The sequence below is a fragment of the Staurois parvus genome, unplaced genomic scaffold, assembly GCF_062004578.1.
Source record: "Staurois parvus isolate SC_StPar_1 unplaced genomic scaffold, SC_StPar_1.0 ptg000014l, whole genome shotgun sequence".
NCBI classification, from domain to species: Eukaryota; Metazoa; Chordata; class Amphibia; order Anura; family Ranidae; genus Staurois; species Staurois parvus.
Window position 1 is genome coordinate 12,431,143 of NW_028317810.1, and position 23,557 is coordinate 12,454,699.

The window sequence follows — 23,557 nt, forward strand, 5'->3', positions numbered from 1 at the left end:
AAAGTAGTGCATGCACTACTGTAGAAATCAGTGCGGATCCGACCAAGTCGGAACCGCACTAATATGACTGTTGTAATTGCAGACAATAGGATGTGATGTGGCATGCGATTTGAAAGATGCATTGCATGCAAACTGCATGCCAATTTGAATTCAGTGTGACCAGGGACCTATTCTGTGAACCTCAGTTGCACATTGCTGTTTGATAATAACTCTATATAACTAGTTATATGGTGGAAAACACAAAAAGTCTTCAGTTAAGACGATTTCTCTGAATCAAAAAGGACTTAAATATCCAGCATAAAAATAGCAGATTTTTAACTTTGTGCAGAATTATTACTCCTAAAGCAGTTTTTGTTTCCAGTGAACAAATGTTCCCAACCATGGACACTTCTTAGCACTCCTCTTTTATTTAGAAATAAGGGTTCAGCATGAATGTTTTTTTGTCCTCCTAAAATCAGCGAGAAATAAACGACTAAAGTGCTGAGCTTTGCTTTGCACAGACCCATTGTTTCCAGATTGCGCACAACATGTGTCTGTTTAATATTGTGCACAACATGTGTCTGTTTAATATTCAGCATTGTGAAACAGGTCTATCCAGGAATAAAGTACTTAACTATATGCTTTGTTATGTGCACAATTTATGAAGAGACACATATCCAGTTAAGACACAGGCATTGTTTAGGCACTCCCTGTGTTTTCATTCTCTGCCAAAGTAGGGTATTTACATTACTGTGTAAGTGAAAGCTATTTACTGCTAAGCCTCCTGAAACACTTGGAACATCCAAAGGGAACCTTGTTTGCAGTTAGTATCATACATTGTTTTTTTCTGTTTTGATTCCTGGAAAATTACACCTCAGCTGGATGTCTCCTTTGCAGCAAATTTTTGTATATATCATTGTAATTGCAATATACTACCCTCCTGTTGTACATGAAAGGACCACTATTACAAAACATACTGCATTACGATAACCACATTTGGTTAATACTTACAATAATAGCATTCAAAATAATAATTCCTTTTCTTATTTCATATTTTAGTTTTTTCTTTGCATTTTTATGCCTACCTACATGTTCAACAAAACAAAAAATATTGCATTCCCATAACTGCATATGGTAAATGCTGTATTTACATGGCAACCAAGCTGTCAAAGAAAAGTGTCAGTGACAGATTTTAAGGCAGAATATAAGGCCCCTTTCACACAAAGGGTCCAATCAAGCCCACCTGGCAGTTTGTACAGGCGGACCTGATCGGACTTGCCATTCTACCCATGGACCGTTGGTTGTAAATGACTTATGTCCGTCTAATCCGATTTGATCCACTAAAAAACAAAGAAAGGGAATCTATCCCCCCTCCATCTAGCTGGATCGGATTTGGGGGCAGTTGGGTGTAAACAGATAGTGGAGTCTGTTTATACCAGACCACCCATAGTGAGGTCCAGTCCATGTCTGCTCTGCTTAAACTGAATGGACACTGACCTGGCATCCACCTGCTCTGCTCTGATATAAAGGGCATCAGCAGACAGATCCCCTGCTGATCAAACCATAGTCCGCCTCATGTAAAAGGGGCCTAAAACTGACAAGGGTGTCCAATCATTTATAGCAAGATTTAAAAAAAAAAAAGTGTAAACTGCGTGAAGAAAAGGTAACTATTGTAAGCTCCCTTGCAAGTGTTATAGTTTGTCCAAAATCCTGTCAATGTCACGTTTGCTGGAGAGCTTAGCGTTCATTTAATGCTTTTGATGCCACCATTGTGACCATTATGGGGATGGCAGCAGGGCAGTAATGTGAACAAACACTATTAAGAAAGTTAAGGTTGGAAACTTTTAGATATATGCAAGTCAAGAGGTTATGGAAGACATTTCAGAACCATATGCAATACAAATATACTAACTACTATTTTGGCAGTACCAAACCACTATAGTCTATCACTAGGGGTGAGGTTCCGGGGTTTGATGCTGCCATTGGTTTAAGGTAAACCTAGAATTTTCAAGGTTTGTGGTCCCAGCGACCTAATGCAGGAATCCAACAGATCGAAATCTTTGCAACCATAATGCATGACATGGTCATTGAGCATAGATCAGCGGGCTTAGAAGGCAAAGAATGAGGGCTTTGTTATGTGCCAACCTCCTCTCTATAAAAAGTTGGGTCCCTGTGACTATTTGTCAATGCAATGGAGTAACTTAGGGAAAGATGGAAATCTGTGTATAGGGAGAATTAGTTGCTATACTGTACTATATTGTGCTAGATTTAGGGGTGTATTTACCACAAGGCAAACAAGGCATTTGCCTAGGGTGGCATTTCTCAGGGGGGCAGCACTGCTCCCTGGAAGAAAGGACAGACGAAGGGACACAAGCAGCATGGGGACCAAGTAGGATCCAAGAAAGGCTGCTGGACAGTGTATGCAGAGCCTGACTCTCATTCCAAGGGATGTCTGGAGCTGTGAAGGTGAGTGTCTTTCTCTCTCTTGCTGGGGGGATGGGATGGCTGGTGTATGGTGGGTGGTGGTAATGGAAGGCTTTCTCAGGTAGGGGGGTTGAGGAGGAAGGGGTGGAGAGGGGGTGGTATTGGTTGGTGTCAGGCTCTCTCTGGGGGGGGGGGGGAGGGGGTAGACGGACGATTTTTGTGTTGCCTAGGGCAGCACAAAACCTAAATACACCACTGGCTAGACTAATGTGAGTTGCAGTGTGGTGAACTGCATGTTCTTGGCTTCTCTGTGTTTACAACTGAGAGATCAACAGTACTTTCTAGGACTACCTTTTAATGTGTACACTGTCATTCTTGTTTAGCTCCTGGCCAACAATACCCCCCACCTTTGCAGTTTTGTTGTTTTTTGTTTTTTTTTTTACATTTTAATATATTATTCCCCCTTTTGCCACAGCTGCCATCAAAGTTAGGCAATCCCCCTTAATATTATTATTTACATTATGAAAATATCATAAAATTATTACTTTTTTTAATTTAACCAGTGTAAACAACTGAATTTATTAATCCCTATACCACAGAGCTCAGACTGGGAGAGGCAAAAGCAGCACAAGGAGTCAATCAGTTGTGCTGCAGTTGTGCTTAGTTATGTTTAACGTCTATTTTTTTTTTAATGTTTAAAAAAAATGATTTCTGTGTATTTGTTTTAAAGAGATTTACACTTGAGAGCAGGTATTTTATCAGACTCTGTTCCCTGCTGATCCTCTTAACTCGTTGTACGAGTACCACACAGGGGCTTCCTGACTGAGAACAATAGACTCTATTATAAATAGGGCCATCAAGCATTCTAATGTAATATAAATGTTATTTGAAAAGACATTATTTGACACTTAGATAATACATATACATCCAATTGTCCTTATTTAGTGTCTTTGTCCAACGTTTAATTATAAGAGATAAGTGTTGTATTTATTGTTAAGTAACTAAAGCCATGCATTAGCTGGAAGTGAATACTAACAATGCGCATCCTATTTATAATATGAAATGTAAGTTCAGTGTTTTGCTTCACATAATTAAGCATAACACACATCATAAACTCATTTCCAGACAAGGCATACTAGCTATTTCAGGCTTAGGCACCTTGGATACCTGGTGTAATAAACATTTATTTAGCTGAAGTCAGCAGTAAAGTGAGCAGACACAGCTGACCATGAAACCAAGTAACTGCTTTCCTGTTTGATTCTTCACATCAAATTCAAAGCTGCTTTTAAGAAAGCAAATACAGTACAGATAATGATGTTCAAAGTCAGCTGGAATACTTCACATTCGGATTACTTTATTAATCCCAAAGGGAAATTATTCAAATACAGTTACATTCAACGAAGACAACACAAGATCACAATAACGAACGGAAACGAGACGCAAGGACACAATAAAATACCAATAACCGCAATTAGTCCCAATTAAAATTACACTCTAATAAACCATCCATCCTATTAAATTACTACATTGAATAAATAACAGAATGAACAATGACAGAAAGTCAAAATGCAAATATTACACCACTTTCTCTAGCATTACCCAAAATTATAATTAACCTAATAATAACATATTATAAAAACTACACATAAATCTGAATCGTAAATCAGATTAAATGCTCACATTCAGCACTCACAGAGAAGAATTTTATAATTTGATGGCCATCGGATCGATTTCCTGTGTTGCTCTGTGGTGCATCATGGTTGTAATGGCTTGTCACTGATGGTACTCCACAGGCTGACCAGCATATTGTGGAGTGGATGACAGGAGTTGTCCAAGAATGAATGTACCTTAAACAACATTCTCCTCTTCAACACTGTGTTTAACCACTTGCCTACCGGGCACGTATACTCCCTTACTTTCCAGGCCAATTTTTAGCTTTCAGTACTGTGACAGTTTGAATGACAATTGCGCAGTCATGCAACACTGTACCCATATGAAATTTGTATCATTTTTATCACACAAATAGAGCTTTCTTTTGGTGGTATTTACTCGCTGCTGGGTATTTTATTTTTTGCGCTATAAACAAAAAAAAATCAAAAAACTTTAAAAAAAAAGTTTTCTTTGTATCTATTATAAAATTTTGCAGACAGGTAATTTTTCTCCTTCACTGATGTGCGTTGATGAGGCTGCACTGATGGGCACTGATAGGCAGCACTGATCAGCATGGATAGGCAGCACTGATGGGTACTGATAGGCGGCACTGATAGGAGGCACTGATAGGCAGCACTGATGAGCTGGCACTGATGATGCTGCACTGATGGGCAGCACTGATGGGCGGCACTGCTGGGCACAAGTGGGTGGCACTGCAGGGCACAGGTGGGTGGCACTGCTGAGTGGAACAGGTGGGTGGCACAGCTGGGTGGCACTGAGTGGTACAGGTGGGTGGCACTGCTGAGTGTCACAGGTGGGTGGTACTTCTGAGTGTCATAGGTGGTGGCACTGCTGAGTGTTACAGGTGGGTGGCACAGCTGAGTGGCACAGGTGGGTGGCACTGATGGGCACAGGTGGGTGTCCTGGAATAATGTCCATGGATGTCGTCCCAGGATTACACAACCGCGCTGTAGCCGTCCTGTGGCTATTCCTAGATTGGAAGCTCCAAGGAGCAGGGCCCTCCTATCCCTCTTGTATTGAACTGTATTGTTGCTGTATTGTCTCCCGTTATATTGTGAAGCACTGAGCAAACTATTGGCACTATATAAATCCTGTATAATAATAATAATAGTGCGGTTGGGAACCAGTTAAAGACTCCAACTCCAATCCAAAAACATCACTGGTTTTGCAAATCAGTTTGTTGAGTTTGCTGGTGTCAGGCACCCTAAGTCTGCTTCCCCAGCATGCCACAGCATACAGGAGAGCACTGACCACCACAGACTCATAAAACATCTTCAGCATTGTCCGGCAGGTGTTAAAAGATCTTAGCCTCCTCAAAAATAGATACGCCTATGGCCCTTCCTATAGAGCACCTCAGTGTTCTTGCTCCAGTCCAACTTATTATTTATGTGCACCCCCAGATACTTGTAATTCTCTACTACATCCACATCCACTCCTCAGATGGAGTCAGGAGTCACCAGTGTCTTCCACCTTCTCAAATCCTCAACCAGCATCCTTGTCGTAGTCACATTTAGATACAGACGATTAGCCTTCACTTTCTGGGCATTACTGTTGACAATACCAAAATATACCTATTCTGGACAGGGCTGTTTTTTATATGGTTTCCATTAGGAGTTAGAGTATATTGAGTCTTTTGAATTTCGTAAACACTGACTACTGTATGTATGTCTTAAAATGGAACTAAAGTCTTAGGGCTCATGTACACTGCAGCTCCTAAACTGATGTTCAGGAGCTGTTCAGCGTTTTTTTCAGCAGCCCCTGAACTCTCCCTAATGTTTTCCTATGTGTCCATGTACACATCATCGTTTACAGTCGTTTACAGGCAGTTGAGTTTACAGTCGTTTTTTAAAATGCACCAAACTTGAATTCAGTAGATTTTACTGGTGTTTCAAACGCTTGTAAATAAGTGTAAATGCAGTTAACCGCATTTATAAGCGTTTGCGTTAGAAGCGTTTTTTAACTGTTCCATGTCCAGATGCTGTCCAGAGCCTTTTTTCATCATCAGAAATGCATGCAAAGCATTTTCCATGTATTCAAATGGGCCCGGTACACCAGCGCGGTCAGTTCCAGGTTTCGCATGAAGGAAAAGATGGTAGAATGTGCTCATCTCAACACATACTGCTCTCTCTGCTTCTGCTCTCTCTATTCCTCTCAAAATGTCTGAAATAGTTAATTTTTTACTATTTTTCAGTGCATTCTGGGCATTTGGGAACGTCTCCTGAGGTTATCTTCTAAACACAAACGCACATAAAAGCAGTATGCAAACGTGGCTAAAGTTACTTTTTTTAACTTACGTTTTCCAGCTGTCAGTTTCCATCATTCAGAAGAGTTTTCCAAATGCCCCGTGTACATGGGCCTTTACCTCCCCACCAGCAATGTGATGTTCACAAGCTCCTTTGCCCCTACCAACATTTTTGCCCAGGTTTAAAATCTTCAGACATTCTAATTGGGTGGCCCAGGATGATGTCAATCCCACTCATATGAACCCACAGTGTAAATTTGTTTGTGAGCAGGCATGTAATAAACGTTTATCGCAGAAGAAACAATAAAAGACCTTCCTCCTAGCAGTCATACACCACTGTAAGACACTGTGGAAACTGATCAAGGTGGAAGAAGGCATGGGAGGTTGATCGTTGAACTGGTATGGAAGGTAAGATGGGGCACAGTCACATCTTATCATTGTGGGGGGGGGGGGGCAGTCAGTAGCTAATCACCAATAATTAGAAGAGAAATTGTTAAAGTGATTCTAAAGGCTTGATTGTTTTTTTTCTTTAAAAATAATAAACACATCATACTTACCTGTTCTGTGCAATGGTTTGTGCACCTCCTCTTCTGGCGCTTCTAGCCCTTCTCCCTCACTGTGTTCCCCCAGATTAAGCAGCTTGCTCTGGGGGGAACTCATTTCTGCTCGCTCCCGAGCCACCACTGTGTGTATGTGATACACAGAATGCGGCTCAGCCCCACTGCTTGCTCCCTCCTCACTGGCTTTGATTGACAGCAGCAGAAGCCAATGGCTTTCACTGCTGTGTCTTAGCCAATGAGGACTGAGAGACCTGGGAAAGCCACTGCTCCCTTGCACATCACTGGATCAAGATTGGGCTCTGGTAAGTATTGGAGGGGCATGAAGGCAAAAAACCTTCAGCCTTTAGAACCACTTTCAATTCAAATATATAGTGGGTTAAGTAAGGGCCAACATTTGTATAATAGTTGGCTGTCTGAATTGAAGGCCTGGATTTGGAAATTAAGGCAGTCATGAAACTATTGAAGATTTGTTATATAACATTTTAAAGCATATTTTTTTTTCTTTCCAGCGCATACTAGGGTTGAGGCTCAGGTTTAGTGCTAATCCTGCAGATTCGAGATTCACGGTCCCTGTGAAGTGATGATGAATTTTGCTAAGCTGATTTCTTTGTAAACATAATGCACTGCCAGAGCCTTTGAATTTAGGCCAGCTGTTATAGAAGGGCCAATATAGGGGCCAATATAGGGCCTTAAGTGCCAGTCCCCTGACTGTAAAAGGGAGTGGTGGGGTAGAGCAGTCGGTGTCATTGTATATGAAGCTGTTGCAGGAAAAGGATATGGAACTCTGTCAAACTGCATAGGGAAAAATTTGGCACGATTAGAAAACTGTATTTTATTTTTGATCACTAGCTGCTTTTGCTGCAAATCTATGGAAAAACAGCTTTTGTTTCAGGAAGTAGGTAGCATGGTGTTTTCAGTTATTTTGGGGATACATTGATTTTTATTATACCTTGGTAGGGGTATAAAGTTACATTGCTTTTTTTTTCTGTAAGGCATCCCTTTAAAAAGTTGGACTATTGTTTCAGGGTAACCATTTTGGAGGTTTCATTTCTTTTGGGTGTTTTATTTTTATTTTATGTGCGTAGGGCCTTTCTAAGATTTGGGGCACTCAAAGCACACCAGTCACCTTACTGACCATCTGTTCTAGAAGTTGCCCTTTGTTCTCGTTCTCAGCACTCAGCTACGTTGTTTGAAAGAAAAAAAATAAGTGCAAGAACAAGTGTGCATCTAACCCACCTGTTAGGCATGCACCAGTAAGGCCTATTATCCCTGATTAAAACTATCCTGCTGCTGGCCAATTTTATACTGCTATATCCTCTGCAGAATCTTAATTCTTATAGTAAAGCCCCAGTCTGTTTTCTCTAGTAAATTGGGCCTAGATTTGCTCATTAAAATTGAACTGCTGGTGACCATTTTTACTCTGTTATGTCATCTAAGGTCTGTTAATTCTTGTAGTAAAACATCTCCCTGTACAAGGCACATCCTTCTCTACTCTGTACTTGTCTCTATTCAAAGCACTGAATGTGATTTCGCTCTGCTGCCTTATTATCCCGTTATCTGCATGAGTCACTTCTGACAGCTTTTCGCCAACACCAAAAGAAAATGTGGTGATTGACAGCCACAGCTGTATTTGTTCTCTATGTAGTGTGAGGAGGGAGGGGGGCTCAGAGCTTTTCTCCCTTACCTGTGCAGTATGGAATTCAGATCTTGCCCCCTGCTTTGTGCTGCTGAGAGATTCTGTGTAAATTCTGTGTGTTGTAGAAGCCTGTAGAAGACAGAGGACAGCAGATAAAACAGGTACAACGTATGTAGGAGGATTTGTTTCATTTTTGTGTATCACCTGATGCTAGTAACTTAACTGGGTATATATAAGTGTTTACAACCGCTTTAAGCTGTGTTATTTAACCGCTTGCAGACTGCCCTATAGAAGAAATACTGCTACAGGGTGGCATCGATGTGCAAAATCATGTATATATATTTGATTTTGCATTTCCGGGTGGGGGGCATGCGAGAGCCACGCGTGCGCCCTACCCCCACCATCATTCGCAGCTGTCAATCACAAGGCCGATGTTTTTTTATAGCGCAAAAAATAAAAAATGCACAGGCAATCAAATACCACTGAAAGAAAGCTCAAATCATGGGAAAAAAAGGACGTACATGTAATTTGGGTGCAGTGTTGCATGACCGTGCAATTGTCAGTTAAAGTTACGCAGCTCCATAACACAACAAATGGCCTGGTCAGGAAGGCAGGTAAATCCTCAGGAGGGCAAGTGGTTAAAAGATTTGTGTACTTTCAGTGTTGCCCTCAAAGCTAAAAAGACCGTCCCCCTCTCCTTGATGTACACAATTTAAAAAATGTTTGCGTTGATGCATGTCCAGCTTTCCATGCCCTTCTTCATAGTAGTTTGCCTATTAGGCCTAAATATGGCCAGAACATACTAATAAAATTTGTCTGTCACAGACTTCACTGGGGTTGGATACTAAGTTTGGGTTTCAAGGATTTCAAGCAGTATTCATCGAACTTCCTTCAAATCAAACCCGAGCAGGTTAGTGTTAAATGACAGATCAGAAATCAGACAAAGATCTGTACTTTATTGGGCTAGTGCTTCCACTGCTAGGCTCATGTTTGGGGTTTTACATCTGTTTATGGGTTTATGCAAGTATCAGCATTTCTCTGCATACAGCCATTCATGTCTATAAGGCCGCTGGGGCAGCACCTCTTGTTCCCAGGTGAGTAACTATGTCCCTGTGCTTACAGTGAAGCACACACCCCCCGCCCCCTAGTAAAACACTCCCTACACACAGTTAACCCTTTGATCTCCTCTCACATTAACCCCCTCCTCCCCAGTGTATTTAGTACAGTGTCAGTGCTGTTTTTTAGCACTGATCACTGTACTGGTGTCATTGGGGATGTCGGTGACACCAAGTTATTTCCCGCCAGTGTCAGAATGTCAGTTGCAGTCCTGCTAAAAGTCGCTGATCACCGCCATTACTAGTAGGAAAAAAAAATCACAGTATCTATACCACCATTTGTAAACCCTATACCTTTCACATAAACCAATTAATTTACATGTATTGTGATTTTTTTTTTAGCAAAGACATGTCGCAGAATTCATTTTGGCCAAAATTTATGATGAAATTTAAATTTTTTGAATTTTTTTACTGGACATGTTTAATAGCAAAAAGTCCAAAATATTGTTTTTTTCTCAAAATTGTCTTTTTTTGCTTATAGCTCAAGAAACAAAAAACACAGACTAGATTAAATACCACCAAAAGAAAACTCAATTTGAAGGAAAAAAAAGGACACACATTTAATTTGGGTGCAGCGTTGCATGACCGTGCAATTGTCAGTTAAAGTAACACAGCTCCGTAACGCAAAAAATGGCCTGGTCATGAAGGGGGGTAAAATCCTCAGGAGGGCAAGTGGTTAATATTCATAGAGTAATTCTAAGGTGAGCTTCCATTTTAAGGAGAAGCGTCCTACCAGTGTTGAATTGTGTATGAAACAGAATCTGCTAATGTGATCGTAGAACAAGATATTGAATTAAAATTAATGGAGGTCCAGTCAGAAAGATTTTCTCACAGCATGTTTGTGTGATGGCTGAGATGCTTCACATCACATCCCCCCTCCTCTTATATCACAATCCCCTTCCTACATCTGTGTTCTCAGTCCCCCCTGCATATCACAATCTGCCCCTCTATATCATAGCCCCCCAATTCACATCAAAGTTCCCCCTTCACATTAGTGTTTTCAGACCCCCTTTATATTACCCCCTCTTCACATAATTCCTGCAGTGTCCCCAACCCCCCTTTCACATCAACACACCCCCCCCAGCAGTATTCCCCCCCCCCAGTATGTTGTCCTCTTCTGCCACCTTTTACATCACCTTTTACATCACCTACTACCTTTCAGCGAAGCCTAAAACACAACTAATTGCTGCTCCATACTTCATAGTCGTGTTCTAACCAATTTACTCTCATACCGGCATACAGCAGAGCAGAGGGTGGGAGGCACAGCAGCATTGGATGCAGGAGCTGCTGGAGCCAACATTTCATATTAACAAGTTGGTGATTGGTTGCTAGGACTGCCCTGCATCCTAGCAACTAATCACCTACCGGTTAACTTGAAAAGTTGACACGGGCAACTTCCACCTTCTATCCAGTGCTGCTATACCTCCCACCCTTTCTGCTCTGCTTCTACTTTGAGAATGTCGGCAACAGAGGGTGGGGGAATGAACCGGCTTCTAAGTGTCTGCTGCCGTGCAGATGGGACAGTGACTTAGATTGCAGATCGCAGTCTGCCATTTAGTGATGCCTGTCATAGAGGGTTTGTATAGTCCTATAGTCTTTAAGAAGAAAAATAGGCTTGTTCTGGACGAGTAAATGAGCTGGTATTACTTCAGAGAGAATAAAATGGTGCTATGTGGGAGACATTCATTAACTGCATAATCGAGAGCTAAACGTCTTTCTGCTACCTTTCAGTGAAGCCTAAAACACAACTAATTGCTGCTCAATTTTCAGAGGTCTTACTACACTTTATATTTGAAATATGAAATATTTGATCTCAGTTGTTTGCAGACTTCCAAGGAGAGAATTGAGCACAGCAGATCAGCAGAATGGTAATTCACTAACTAACTAATTCTATACAGTATAGCTGACCACAAATGCCAGATTGGACGTCGTCTGCGTTGTAAAGATTCCAAAGATCATGGGGAACCTATTGAAGAGTGGAGAATCCAGACAAATGCGTGTGCAGATTTATCCATCCATTTGGTGGTTTGCTGCTTTAGAAATACACTTTTATATCTAAACTGAAAGGATTCAGAGTGTTCTGCTCAGTGACTAGGGAACTCAATAAATCTTTGTTCTCCCATCTTCCAGGTAAAAATTATACACTTGTGTATTTCACATTGACCAATGTATGCTGCTATAGGGGAAGGGGACAAGGGTCAGTGGAGGACACTGCTGGAGGGGTAAAGGGGGCAGAGGAGGACACTGCTGGAGGGGTAAAGGGGGCAGAGGAGGACACTGCTGGAGGGGTAAAGGGGGCAGAGGAGGACACTGCTGAAGGGGTAAAGGGGGCAGAGGAGGACACTGCTGAGGGGATAAAGGGGGCAGAGGAGGACACTGCTGGAGGGTTAAAGGGGGCAGAGGAGGACACTGCTAGAAGGGTAAAGGGGGCAGAGGAGGACACTGCTAGAAGGGTAAAGGGGGCAGAGGAGAACACTGCAGGAGGGGTAAAGGTGGCAGAGGAGGACACTGCTGAAGGGGTAAATGGGACAGAGGAGGACACTGCTGGAGGGGTAAAGGTGGCAGAGGAGGACACTGCTGGAGGGGTAAAGGGGGCAGAGGAGGACACTACTGGAGGGGAAAGGGGGCAGAGGAGGACACTGCTGAAGGGGTAAAGGGGGCAGAGGAGAACACTGCAGGAGGGGTAAAGGGGGCAGAGGAGAACACTGCAGGAGGGGTAGAGGGGGCAGAGGAGGACACTGCTGGAGGGGTAAAGGGGGCAGAGGAGGACACTGCTGGAGGGGAAAGGGGGCAGAGGAGGACACTGCTGAAGGGCTAAAGGGGGCAGAGGAGAACACTGCAGGAGGGGTAAAGGGGGCAGAGGAGGACACTGCTGGAGGGGTAAAGGTGGCAGAGGAGGACACTGCTGAAGGGGTAAAGGGGACAGAGGAGGACACTGCTGGAGGGGTAAAGGTGGCAGAGGAGGACACTGCTGGAGGGGTAAAGGGGGCAGAGGAGGACACTGCTGGAGGGGTAAAGGGGCAGAGGAGGACACTGCTGGAGGGGTAAAGGGGGCAGAGGAGGACACTGCTGGAGGGGTAAAGGGGGCAGAGGAGGATACTGCTGGAGGGGTAAAGGTGGCAGAGGAGAACACTGCTGGAGGGGTAAAGGGGGCAGAGGAGAACACTGCACGAGAGGTAAAGGGGGCAGATTAGGACACTGCTGGGTGGGCGAAGGGGGGCTGAGCACACATTTTGGCATGCATATTTGCAAGGTGTGTTGGGGTGCCATTAGTAATGAATGTCAGCGCAAAAGGCAAAAGGGATGCCTGTTTTTGTGCATTGCAGGAACATACACAATTATTCATATATAGGCACATCGCTCAAAACTGAACCTTGCCTAAGAGAGGATTTCAATTACTTTGGTGAGATCCTCTGTCATTTCCTGTTGTGTCTTGAGACAGAAGATAAAGAAAAAATTATTCAGGCCAATGAAATGAATTAACGCCTAAGCGCTTAAGTCGCCTAAATGCATCTAGAAGAGTTTACACTTGTTTAACCGCTTCCTGACCGCCCTATAGCAGAAAAACTTCTACAGGGCGGCATGGATGTGCAAAAACACATATATATACAGTTTGTGATTTTGCATTTCCGCGGCTGTCAATCACTGGGTCCATTACATTGTAAACAAAACAGTTCTCCTCCCTGTCAGCTTGCGCACACTGCTTTCCAGCCATCCAAACATTACAGTGAAGCACAAACACACAGCACACAGTAAAACACACCTAGCACACAGTTAACCCTTTGATCGCCCCTTATGTTAATCCCTTCCTGCCCAGTGCCATTAGTACAGTGTCAGTGTTTTTTTTTAGCACTGATCAATGTATTGGTGTAACTGGGGATGTCAGTGACACCAAGTCAGTTCCACCCAGTTTCAGAATGCCCGCCGCAGTCTCACAGTCCTGCTATAAGTCCCTGATCGCCGCCATTACTAGTAAAAATTAAAATTGCAGTACATTTACTGCCATTTGTAAACGCTATAACTTTCACGTAAACCAATTAATTTACACACATTGGGAATTTTTCTTTAGCAAAGACATGTAGCAGAATAATTTTGGCCTAAATTTATGATGAAATTAGATTTTTTAAATTTTTTTACTGGACATGTTTAATAGCAAAAAGTCAAAAATATTGTTTTTTCCTCACAATTGTCAGTCTTTTTTTTCATAGTGCAAAAAAATAAAAACCGCACAGGCGATCAAATACCACTGAAAGAAAGCTCAATTTGTGGGGAAAAAAGGACATACATTTTATTTGAGTGCAGCGTTGCATGACCGCGCAATTGTCAATAACGCAGCGCCGTAATGCAAAAAATGGCCTGGTCAGGAAGGGGGGTAAATCCTCAGGAGGGCAATGGTTAAAAGTTTCAAGCTTCTTTTCTGCCAAAATGCACCTGGAGAAAAGGCATCTAGGAGCAATGGGCAAAAACCCTGTGCGCATAAGGCCTAAAGAAGGCCATAGACGGTTTGAACCATGTATGGGCAGGCTGAATGTACCCAAACTGATCAATTGAACAACATGGGTACAACCATCCTGCCGGATTTTACATGCGATTATTACTAGCGGCTGTTATAGCATCTAGCAATAATCACTGTCTTCTCCCAACAGGGGCGGAAGACTCGGCAGGAGGGATGTCCACTCTGTGTTGATGGGGGAATCGAGTGAATTTCTTTGCACCATCTATGGCCTGCCTTACATTCAGTCCTAGTTACAATGGTTGCAGGAAAAAAAGAAAGATTGCATCTCCCCAGGGGGTACATAGAAAGCAATCATAGCCTCAGAGAGTTCTAACCCTGCTCTATTGTAAAACAAAAAAAAAATGGATTTATATACAATGGGGGCTTTGTTCATTGTTCTGATGATATGGGCAACTCACTCTGGAATTTCTATTAGGTATTTATACAGGCACATTCATTTCAGCAATTAAAGATACTTGGCAATGGTATGTGTGTAATCATTATAGCAATTATGAATATAGTGTTTGTGGCAACAATGTTCACATTAATTGTGGCAGTCAGCAATAAGTCACATTAATATATTTTCTGAGTCATGGAAATTTTCCCACTTGGAATTCTCAATAGTACAGTTGGTAAGAATGGAGATGGTGAAATTGTTGCAAGCTAAAATGACACTTTAGCTTTGGCAAAATGGAAAAAAATGTGTGCGTGTTTGATCATTATTTGTGTACTATGATTTACATTTTATTATTTTACCTCTTTCACTTTGTTAGTTCTCTTTCTGTGTAATAATAATATTAATAATAAAGAAAAAAAAATAATGGGCTAATAGGGGGCCACTATGTGGCACAATAATAGGTCCAAGTGTTGAAAGAAAACTTCTCGAACCTTCTGGATCCATTTAAAGTCATATGCACTCTTAAAACAACCAACTAAATTTTGTCTTCCCCATTATTGCCAATGCATTTAAAAAAAATGGTAGCATTTTACGAAAAATCTCTCAACTCTCTCAGAACTTTCCCTATTTGTAACTAAACCAACTTTAGCCGCTGTCCAGTAAAAATGATGTATTTTAAATATTTTTTTTATAGGTCAACTGGAGTCATGTAATTCACAGTGTGGTAAACAGCTCCAGAATTGCTCCTGTCATTCAAGTTGTTTGAATCTTAAAATCTGCTGTACAGATTATCAGAAAATGTGCCTCCAAATTTCACCCCACTCAGGGACACTAATGGGAGGGAAAGACTTTCAAATTCTAAACGTGACTTACAATCCTGGTTTAAACGTGACATGCCGGTAAGTAATGACACTTTTAATACTTTTTGAAGTTATTTAAGTATTGTGCCCTAGACGATAGCAGGAAAGCACTGATTGAAATGATGCCTTTTCTTACCTTGTTTCCCTGAAAATAAGACACTGTCTTATATTTTTTTTGGCTCAAAAAAACACACTAGGTCTTATTTTCGGGGTAGGTCTTATTTTTTTAATGTACAGTTGTGGACAGGGGGTGCAGAGATGAGCTGCAGGCAGTTGTGGATGAGGGTTACTAAAGAGAGGGCCGGCTGATGACAGATGACAGTTGTGAGCTGCAGTCAGGTGTTGCAGAGGTGAATAGACAGGTGAGTTTCAAACAGGGTGCAGAGATGAGCAACAGACAGGGTGCAGGGGTGAGTTGCAGACAGGGGATGCAGAAGTGAGCTTCGGGTCCTATCTTCCCACACGGTGCACCAAGCGCACTCACTCACTACTCTGCCTCTTCCCCACTGGCCGGCGATCACCCCTGGAGCATTGGCTTCTATGCATTACGCTGCAGGATGAGATGCCCCGCCCCACCCCTAAACACACCGCACCCTCAGATATCTGTTCCTTCCCTGCCCCACAGTGAGTACAGAGGTAGGGAGGTTCTGTGGGAGCGGATGGTGCTGTCACTTACAAGAGGGATTGTCACTTGGAAACACAAAAGCCGCACTTCTGTGTTTATAGGAGACAGTAGATATTGGTGTACACAGGACCAGGGGCGGACTGACCATTTGGAAACTCGGGCACTGCCTGAGGGCCCGGGGTCAGTAGGGGGCCCCATGAGATGCCCCTGGTACCTTTTTATAGGCTTTTTTGAGTTTGGGCAAGGACACGGGCCCCATGATCCCCTATTGCCCGGGGGCCCCATGAGTTGTCAGTCCGCCCTTGCATAGGGCCAGTGCCAGAGGTGGTGGAACAACTGATCACAACTAGGTCTTAGTTTCAGGGTAGGTCTTATACTTCAGCAATTCCCAAAAACAGTACTAGGTCTTTATTTTTGGGGTAGGTCTTATTTTCGGGGAAACAGGGTAGTTAACTGAATATATTCTGTAATGTAAGTTTTTAAGACTATTCATTCAACATCATTTATTATGACAATGGTGTTGGCTATATTTTTGTTTAACAGTTATTTCAGTAAATTCATAGAAATATGTAGCATATACCAACTATATATATGTAAAATCACAAAAGTGTTTATTTTTTATTTATTATTCAAATTTGTGTTGTGCATATGGTTTGAAGGAGATGTCTCGATGATGATCTAAGATACCTCCATGTGAAGTTGTTGTGTGCAGTTTTGAAGCCTTGTTGCACACTGGATGCCCTGTTAAATACCATTTCATCCGAAGCATCTTGTTAACACCAACTGGAACACTTCTTCCTATTTATGCTTGGGAAGATCTCCCTTGGGCCAGCAAGTGCAAAGAGTTGATGCTATTTTTGTGTTTGGATATTATCTTCCCTTATAGGCTGCATAACGCATTGAGGAAAGAATACCTATTTGTATTTACTTTTAACTTTTGTATGTAACCAATAAAATAAATTTTTTGTGATTTTACATATATACTGTGTGTATGTATATATGTGTGTGTATGTGTATATATATATATATATATATATATTTGGTATATGTCAATTTATTTGTGAATGCCAGAGGTATATTTAAAGTCCCATTTATTACCCATTTGAAGAGACAGACAGACAAACAGCATCGGGGTTGCCAACCTCCCAAAGTGAAATGTACTGACAGAGCCAAATGTTTAAGAAGGTAGCCAAAATTAACGTTTTCAGTTCAATTATCAATATTTAAGCTACACACATTTAGCTAGTGTGATTAGTAATGTGCTTAGGGTATGACAAAAGGCAAAAATCATATTTCTCCTTTTACATGAAGGTGAGGTTAATATATCCCAGCACAGATTTCCCTCTCACATCAGAGAATGCACGGTTCCCATTTACAGTGCAAGGGGGACCTCTGCGGATCCTGATGTAAAAGGAAACACAGTGGACTCTGATGTAAAGGAGAAATCTGTGGAGTCTGATGTAAGGGGGAATGCTGTAGACTCGGGTGTAAAGGGAAACTCTGATGTAAGGAGGTCTCTGGTCACCAGAGCCCCCCCACACACACACACACACTTACACAAGGATTCACAGAGTTCCCCTTTACATCAGACTCCAGAGTTCCCTTTTACATCACAGTCCACAAAGTTCTCCCTTACTTCAGAGTTCACAGAGTTCATCTTTACATTACAGTCTGCAGGTTTATACCTTACAGTGCAAGGGGATATTCTGTGGACCCTGATGTAAAGGAGAACATTGTGGACCCTGATGTAAAGGGGAATGCTAAAGACCGTGATGTAAATGGGAACTCTGATGTAAGGGGGGTCTCTGTTCACCAGAGAACTCTGTGGTCCTTGATGTAAAGTAAAACTCTGATGTAAAGAGGAACATTGAAGACCATATTGTATGGGAGACTCTGGTATAAAGGGGAATTTTGGAATTTTGATGTAAGGTAATCTCTGATCAGTAAGTAAAATCAGAAATATAAGCGAGCGCAAAATTTAAAGCAGCTGGCATTAAAGGTAAACCTCAAGAACTCCAAATAATACAGTATAATAAAAATGCAGCGCTATAAACAAAAGAAATGATAATAGCGAATGATATAAGGTGAGCGCTAATAGAGCTCTAGTAAAGTGATAACGTGATAAATCGTCTATTAATGACGTAGTAAACTAATAGATATATAATCAATATATACAGTGACTATAGTGCATCATGAGTAAAAATGCAAATCAAATCCAGAAAATAGGGTGATCTATATTTCGTGCTGGTGATCCTAAATGGTGAGGGCTGGTAATATGAGTGCACTCACCAGAAGTGCACAGGATATGCGCATATATAAAAATATCCAACAGTGGTCATCAGGGTCTGGGCAGGGGCTGCGGGGTCATCAGGCACACAAGGTAACTTCACTCCCTCACAGGGCATACTCAGCTCCTAGGGACAGTTCACCGTTGTCATCAGTCCTTCAAACCAAGAATACCACAGGGACAGCTCCACATTGGTAACAGACCACCAGAACAGAAGCATCAGAGTTTGGGGGATATCTCCACCTTAGGGGCTCTCATAATATGAGCCAGAGACAAATAGGTGCTAATAGTGTAGTAATTCTTTATTAAAGTATCAGCAAAAACTTGATATGAAAGCACTCATATTGAAATAGGAATAGGTAAAATGACCGCCGGCCTTCCTGACAGCTTGGTAGGCTCCCCCCTGATGCGTTTCGTGCACCAGCATGTTATCAAAGGGATGAGCCTACCCGGAGGACGCCACAACTTAAATAGTCCCCCGCGCATGTGCGAGCGAGCGTCATGACAGCGGACCGCACATGCGAGAGTGGGATGGACACGGGGAAAGGACAATATGTCCAAGTTCCTGCGGTCTCTGGTCAGTGATCTCTGAGTCCGCAGTGTTGCCCATTACATCAGAGTTCCCACTAACATCAGGGTCTGCAACATTGCCCTTTACATCACTTCCCCTTTTTCCTCAGGGTTCACAGAGTTTCCCCTTGCACTTTAAGGGAGAATCCTGCAGACTCTAATGTAAATAAGAAGTCTGAGGTCACTGATTTAAGGGGGAATGCCACCGGGAACTCTGATTTGGGGTGCAGACTCTGCTGACCATCTTCCACAGAATAAATACACTAAGGTAAGGGGGGGGTTACTGATATAAGGGGGAACAGTTATATCAGTGCCCCCCCTTACCTGAGGATATTCACTGCACCCTTATATCAGTGGTGATTTCACTGATCTCCACCATAACGCTTGCTCATGTGCACATGTTCAGTCAGACGGTCCTCTCCAGCTTAACGTCTCTTCTAGTTTGAGAATCTTCTTTCCAGTTGGAATCCTACCATCCCAGCAGCACTACTGCTCCCCCTCCAGTCCTTTCTGATTAAAAAAGGTCACCAAGATGTCACTGCACCCCTCACCCCCTCCCCACACAGTAAAGAAGACTTGATATGTGGTAGTAGAACCATAAGGATGGGAGAACTGAAGACTGGCTGAGATAGGATGTTTTACATTCATTGAGAGATGCACTTTTAGAACAGTCATCCTTTTATTCCCCTCTGCCCCCACCCAGCATTATCAAAAAACTATTATGTTGCTCCAGGTCAGTCCACTTTTATCCATCACAGTTCTCACTGGCATTCACTGTTTCAGGAAAGATGAATAGTGGCCCAATGTCATGTTGGTGGGCCTCTATTCATCTTTCCTACCCAACATTACTGTAAGTGCAGGCGCAGCTACCATTGTTAAAGTTCCACTCTCACAAACAAAAATATAAGAAACTGTCAGGTGGTTTATCTCTTTGGTATCTAATAAAAACTGAAATATCAACTTTCATTGGGCTAAGTTAAGAAATCATCTCTGTATTTCTCTGTTAACAGGTTTAACAATGAAACCGATACTCAGGGTTATGTTGATCAGTCTGGATATGCTCACTGCATTTCACCACTACTGTTCCAGACCGGCCATATCAAATTTTCTTTGTCATTTGATGAAGGGAGGAGCTTTGGACCATCAGGAACATGGCTAGCTGGTGAGGTTCTGTAGATAATTTTTACAGCAAACATTCTACATGAGAACATTCCCAAGCGAATAGAAAAGGCATTCCATGAATTCCAGTGATGTGCAAGACAACAGTACCACTATGCTGATATCAGCAATTCCAAAACATAAGTGAACTCGTGACGAGTGACGTCACAACCAGATGTGACGAGCAAAGATGGTGACGCATTGTGGTGCATGCACTCCTTCTTCTGTTGGCCTGAAGAAGGAGTGCATGCTTTGCAACGCATCGCCATCTTTGCTCATCACGTCCGGTTGTAATGTCACTTCTGCCCGCTGCTGTGTCTCACGCTGGTCAGGCAGCTTTGGGAACCGTCCGGAGTGACCTGATAGGAACAACACAGCCTTCTCCATCTGGCAGACTGGGACCAGGACCGATGACGACAATGCCTTTAATACTACATGATTGTCTCTTACCTTCCTTTGTGAGTGCATCTACCTTTGATTATTAAAAGTATGTTATTAATACTACACTGAGATGGTGCCTCCTTGTTTGTGATTCTCTCTCCAGAACTGTCTCCTGTTCCATGGATTAAGTTGCCACAGTTGACCACTACCATTGACCTATAGGATCTGCTTGCACTGTATTATGTAGTGGACATGACACCATTGTTCTCTTTCACTGCGCTCATCTATTATTAAATTTTTTTACAAGAGTATGGCTAGGTACAGCCATTCACTTGTATGGCAAGCTGTACCTAGCATGCGCAGCTCCCCGGCATGGGAAAGTGCCTGGAAAATAGTCTTATGAAATGGCTGTTAAAACCTTGTGTGCATGGACACATTAAGTTTCAGACAGCTACAGTTTCAGGTAGCCCTACCATTTATTAAATATATGGCTTGTTCACATGTGTGGTTGGAGGGGGGTAAAAATTCACAGTTGAGATGTGCTTCTACCACTCCTAACTGCTACCCCCTTTAGCTACAGAGGCAGCAACTCGGAGTGTACACATGCTGTGCCCACAGCATGAGTTATACCCCCTCTCGCTTTCAAGTGAATGGGACCTCTCCTACAAACTCCCTGCAGCTGCGTGCAATGCATACAGTTGTGGCATGCTAGTGTGGGATTCAAGGGATTAAGGCAGTTGTATTGCCTCCTCACTGCTTGCCAAATGCTTTAGAGAACAAAGCACATGTGAACGAGTCCTAGACATTACAAAGTAACTACAACCATATAAAGCATGAAACTGGAAGAGGTGTCTTATAAATTGTCATAAGGTAACACATTTATTCAAAGAAATAAAAAAAAGCAAAGTATTCTGTACTCATCATGAAAAATTCAGATCCAAGCATTAGATCAGTCTAGCATGTAATTAAAGCTGGCCATAAATGATGCGATTTTCTTTCCTGGAACACTCCCACAGAGCTATTGTTTTCTCTTGGCAGGGTGGCGAGGGGGGGCACGGGGAGCCGTCTGTTGGGAGAACACAGTGATTGATCCTAGTGGCTACAGCCGCTGGCAATAATCACATGAAGAATTCAACAGGCTGGTTGTACCCAAATTGTACAACAATTGAATTGGGTATAATCAGCCTGCCCATAGATGGTTTGAATCTCGGCCAATCACTGTTGAACCAGCTGAGATCCAAACTATTTATGGCTGGCTTTAATCCAAAGATAATCTTGAAAATAACAAACTAAAAGATTAATTCAGAAGAACAAAAAGATGCCAATCCTGTCTGATCTATGAAACCGACTCTAAACAATGAATGAGAAAGTTTACTAGATTGGACAGAATTGTGAAAGCCCCTGATAATTGCACATTTAGTAATCTAGAAATAACTAAAAAAAAATTAAAGGATGAGAGTTACACTGGAGAAGGAAAAGCACTCTGTATTTCATTTCAAGGTGAGCACTATAGCCCTAAAGCAGTATGAAAGCACAAAAACAGACATATCAGACTGGATGTCACATCACTTCCTGAAAATCAATCTATCCAAAACCGAGTTCATGTATTTCATCCCCTACGTGCCCCTTCCCATGACCTCTCTGTCAATATCAATGGCTCAACCAACAACCTGTCCCCACATGCCAAGGTTCCAAGTGTAATCCTGGACTCTGGTGATCCTTTCAGCCTCACATCCAAACACGATCCAAGATGTGGATTTTTTTAAGCATCCCTTGGTTTGCTGTTGGTATGTGCACAGTAATTCTGCTCCTGCTGTCATTAGATAGCAGAAAATGTTACAGAGCCAATCAGAATGGCTTTGTGCCTTGTGATCTCTGTGATGCCCATTCACAGCTATCACAAATATAAATAGTCCACCTATTTACATTTTAGAGCCCTCCCCTTCCTCTCACAATGAAGAAAGCAAGAATGAATGAATTAATTAATATTGTATTAGTAGAAGCTCACAGGCAGGCATCATCTATATTAAATACCACCAAAAATGATATAAAAATCAATTTGTACAGCTTTGCATGATTAAGTGGTTGTCAGTCAAACTATCACAACAATGAAAACTGAAAAATGCCTAGATATGAAGGAGCTACAACATTAAGATGGTTAACGCAGGCTGAAAGCAATTTTAAAGGCTGCAATTAGAAAAAAAAGATTTTATAAAACCTCAGTTGATGTTTGTATAAAAAAACATTATAGATTTCATTAAAGAAAAGATTTTAAATCAATGTTACAAGTTAAAGTCTGTATTCAGGCAGTCTGAGCCACTATAACTGCAAACATTTAAATCCCTAATTACTTTAAACTTTAGTAGAAGCTTTTAAAGCGTATCTGTGTTCAAAATATAAAAATATATATTTATTTCAGCAATGTATTTCAATTATTTCTAGCCTACATCTATAATCTGAACCATCTTGAAAATTGTAAACATACCTTATAGACATCCCTAAACATTTCCTCAAATTTGTGACACATATTCACTATGCCCTGTGAGTAGCCACTGCTGTTTGTGATAAAGAATTCACAGAGCCTGCTTTCTGAAATGCAGGGGTGCTGAGAGGGGGAGTGTCAGGAGCAGGGGTGGACTGACAACTCATGGGGCCCCCAGGCAATAGGGGATCATGGGGTCCCTGTGTCCTTGCCAAAACTCAAAAAAGCCTATGAAAAAGGTACCAGGGGCATCTCATGGGGCCCCCTACTGACCCCTGGCCCTTGAGCAGTGTCCGAGTTTCCAAATGGTCAGTCTGCCCCTGGTCAGGAGGCAGAGTCAGCACAGGCAGGAAGGTACCATGGGATATGTAGCCCTTAGAAATCGAAAGTAAATAGCAGAGGAAGAGCTGCAAAGCATACAGGGAATCCAGGAAGTTGTGGGAAGAGGTGACCAGGAGACAGGCAGAACTCCTAACATGAAAGGAGGTGTTTAAATTAAGTTTATATTGGATTGTCAAATAGAACTATTGATTTTATTGCTATTACAACTCAGAATCTGGAGAATGAAAATGTATGCTGTGACTATAAATTTCCTTTAAGGGCAGGAACTAACGCAGGCACAGGACATGCAAACTCCAGGCAGGTGGTGTGACTTGTGTTGCTGTGTCATTTGTT

General features: G+C 42.1%; 1 protein-coding gene across 1 annotated transcript in view; it reads left to right on the plus strand.

The window, feature by feature from the left end:
- SUSD2 (sushi domain containing 2) overlaps window positions 1-23,557 on the plus strand; it is a 271,052-nt gene that overhangs the window by 62,008 nt on the left and 185,487 nt on the right. Inside the window, exons 2-3 of the mRNA XM_089677367.1 lie at window positions 15,214-15,418; window positions 19,872-20,023. Coding sequence (XP_089533493.1) covers window positions 15,214-15,418; window positions 19,872-20,023 — 357 coding nt within the window. The remainder of the gene's footprint in view (window positions 1-15,213; window positions 15,419-19,871; window positions 20,024-23,557) is intronic.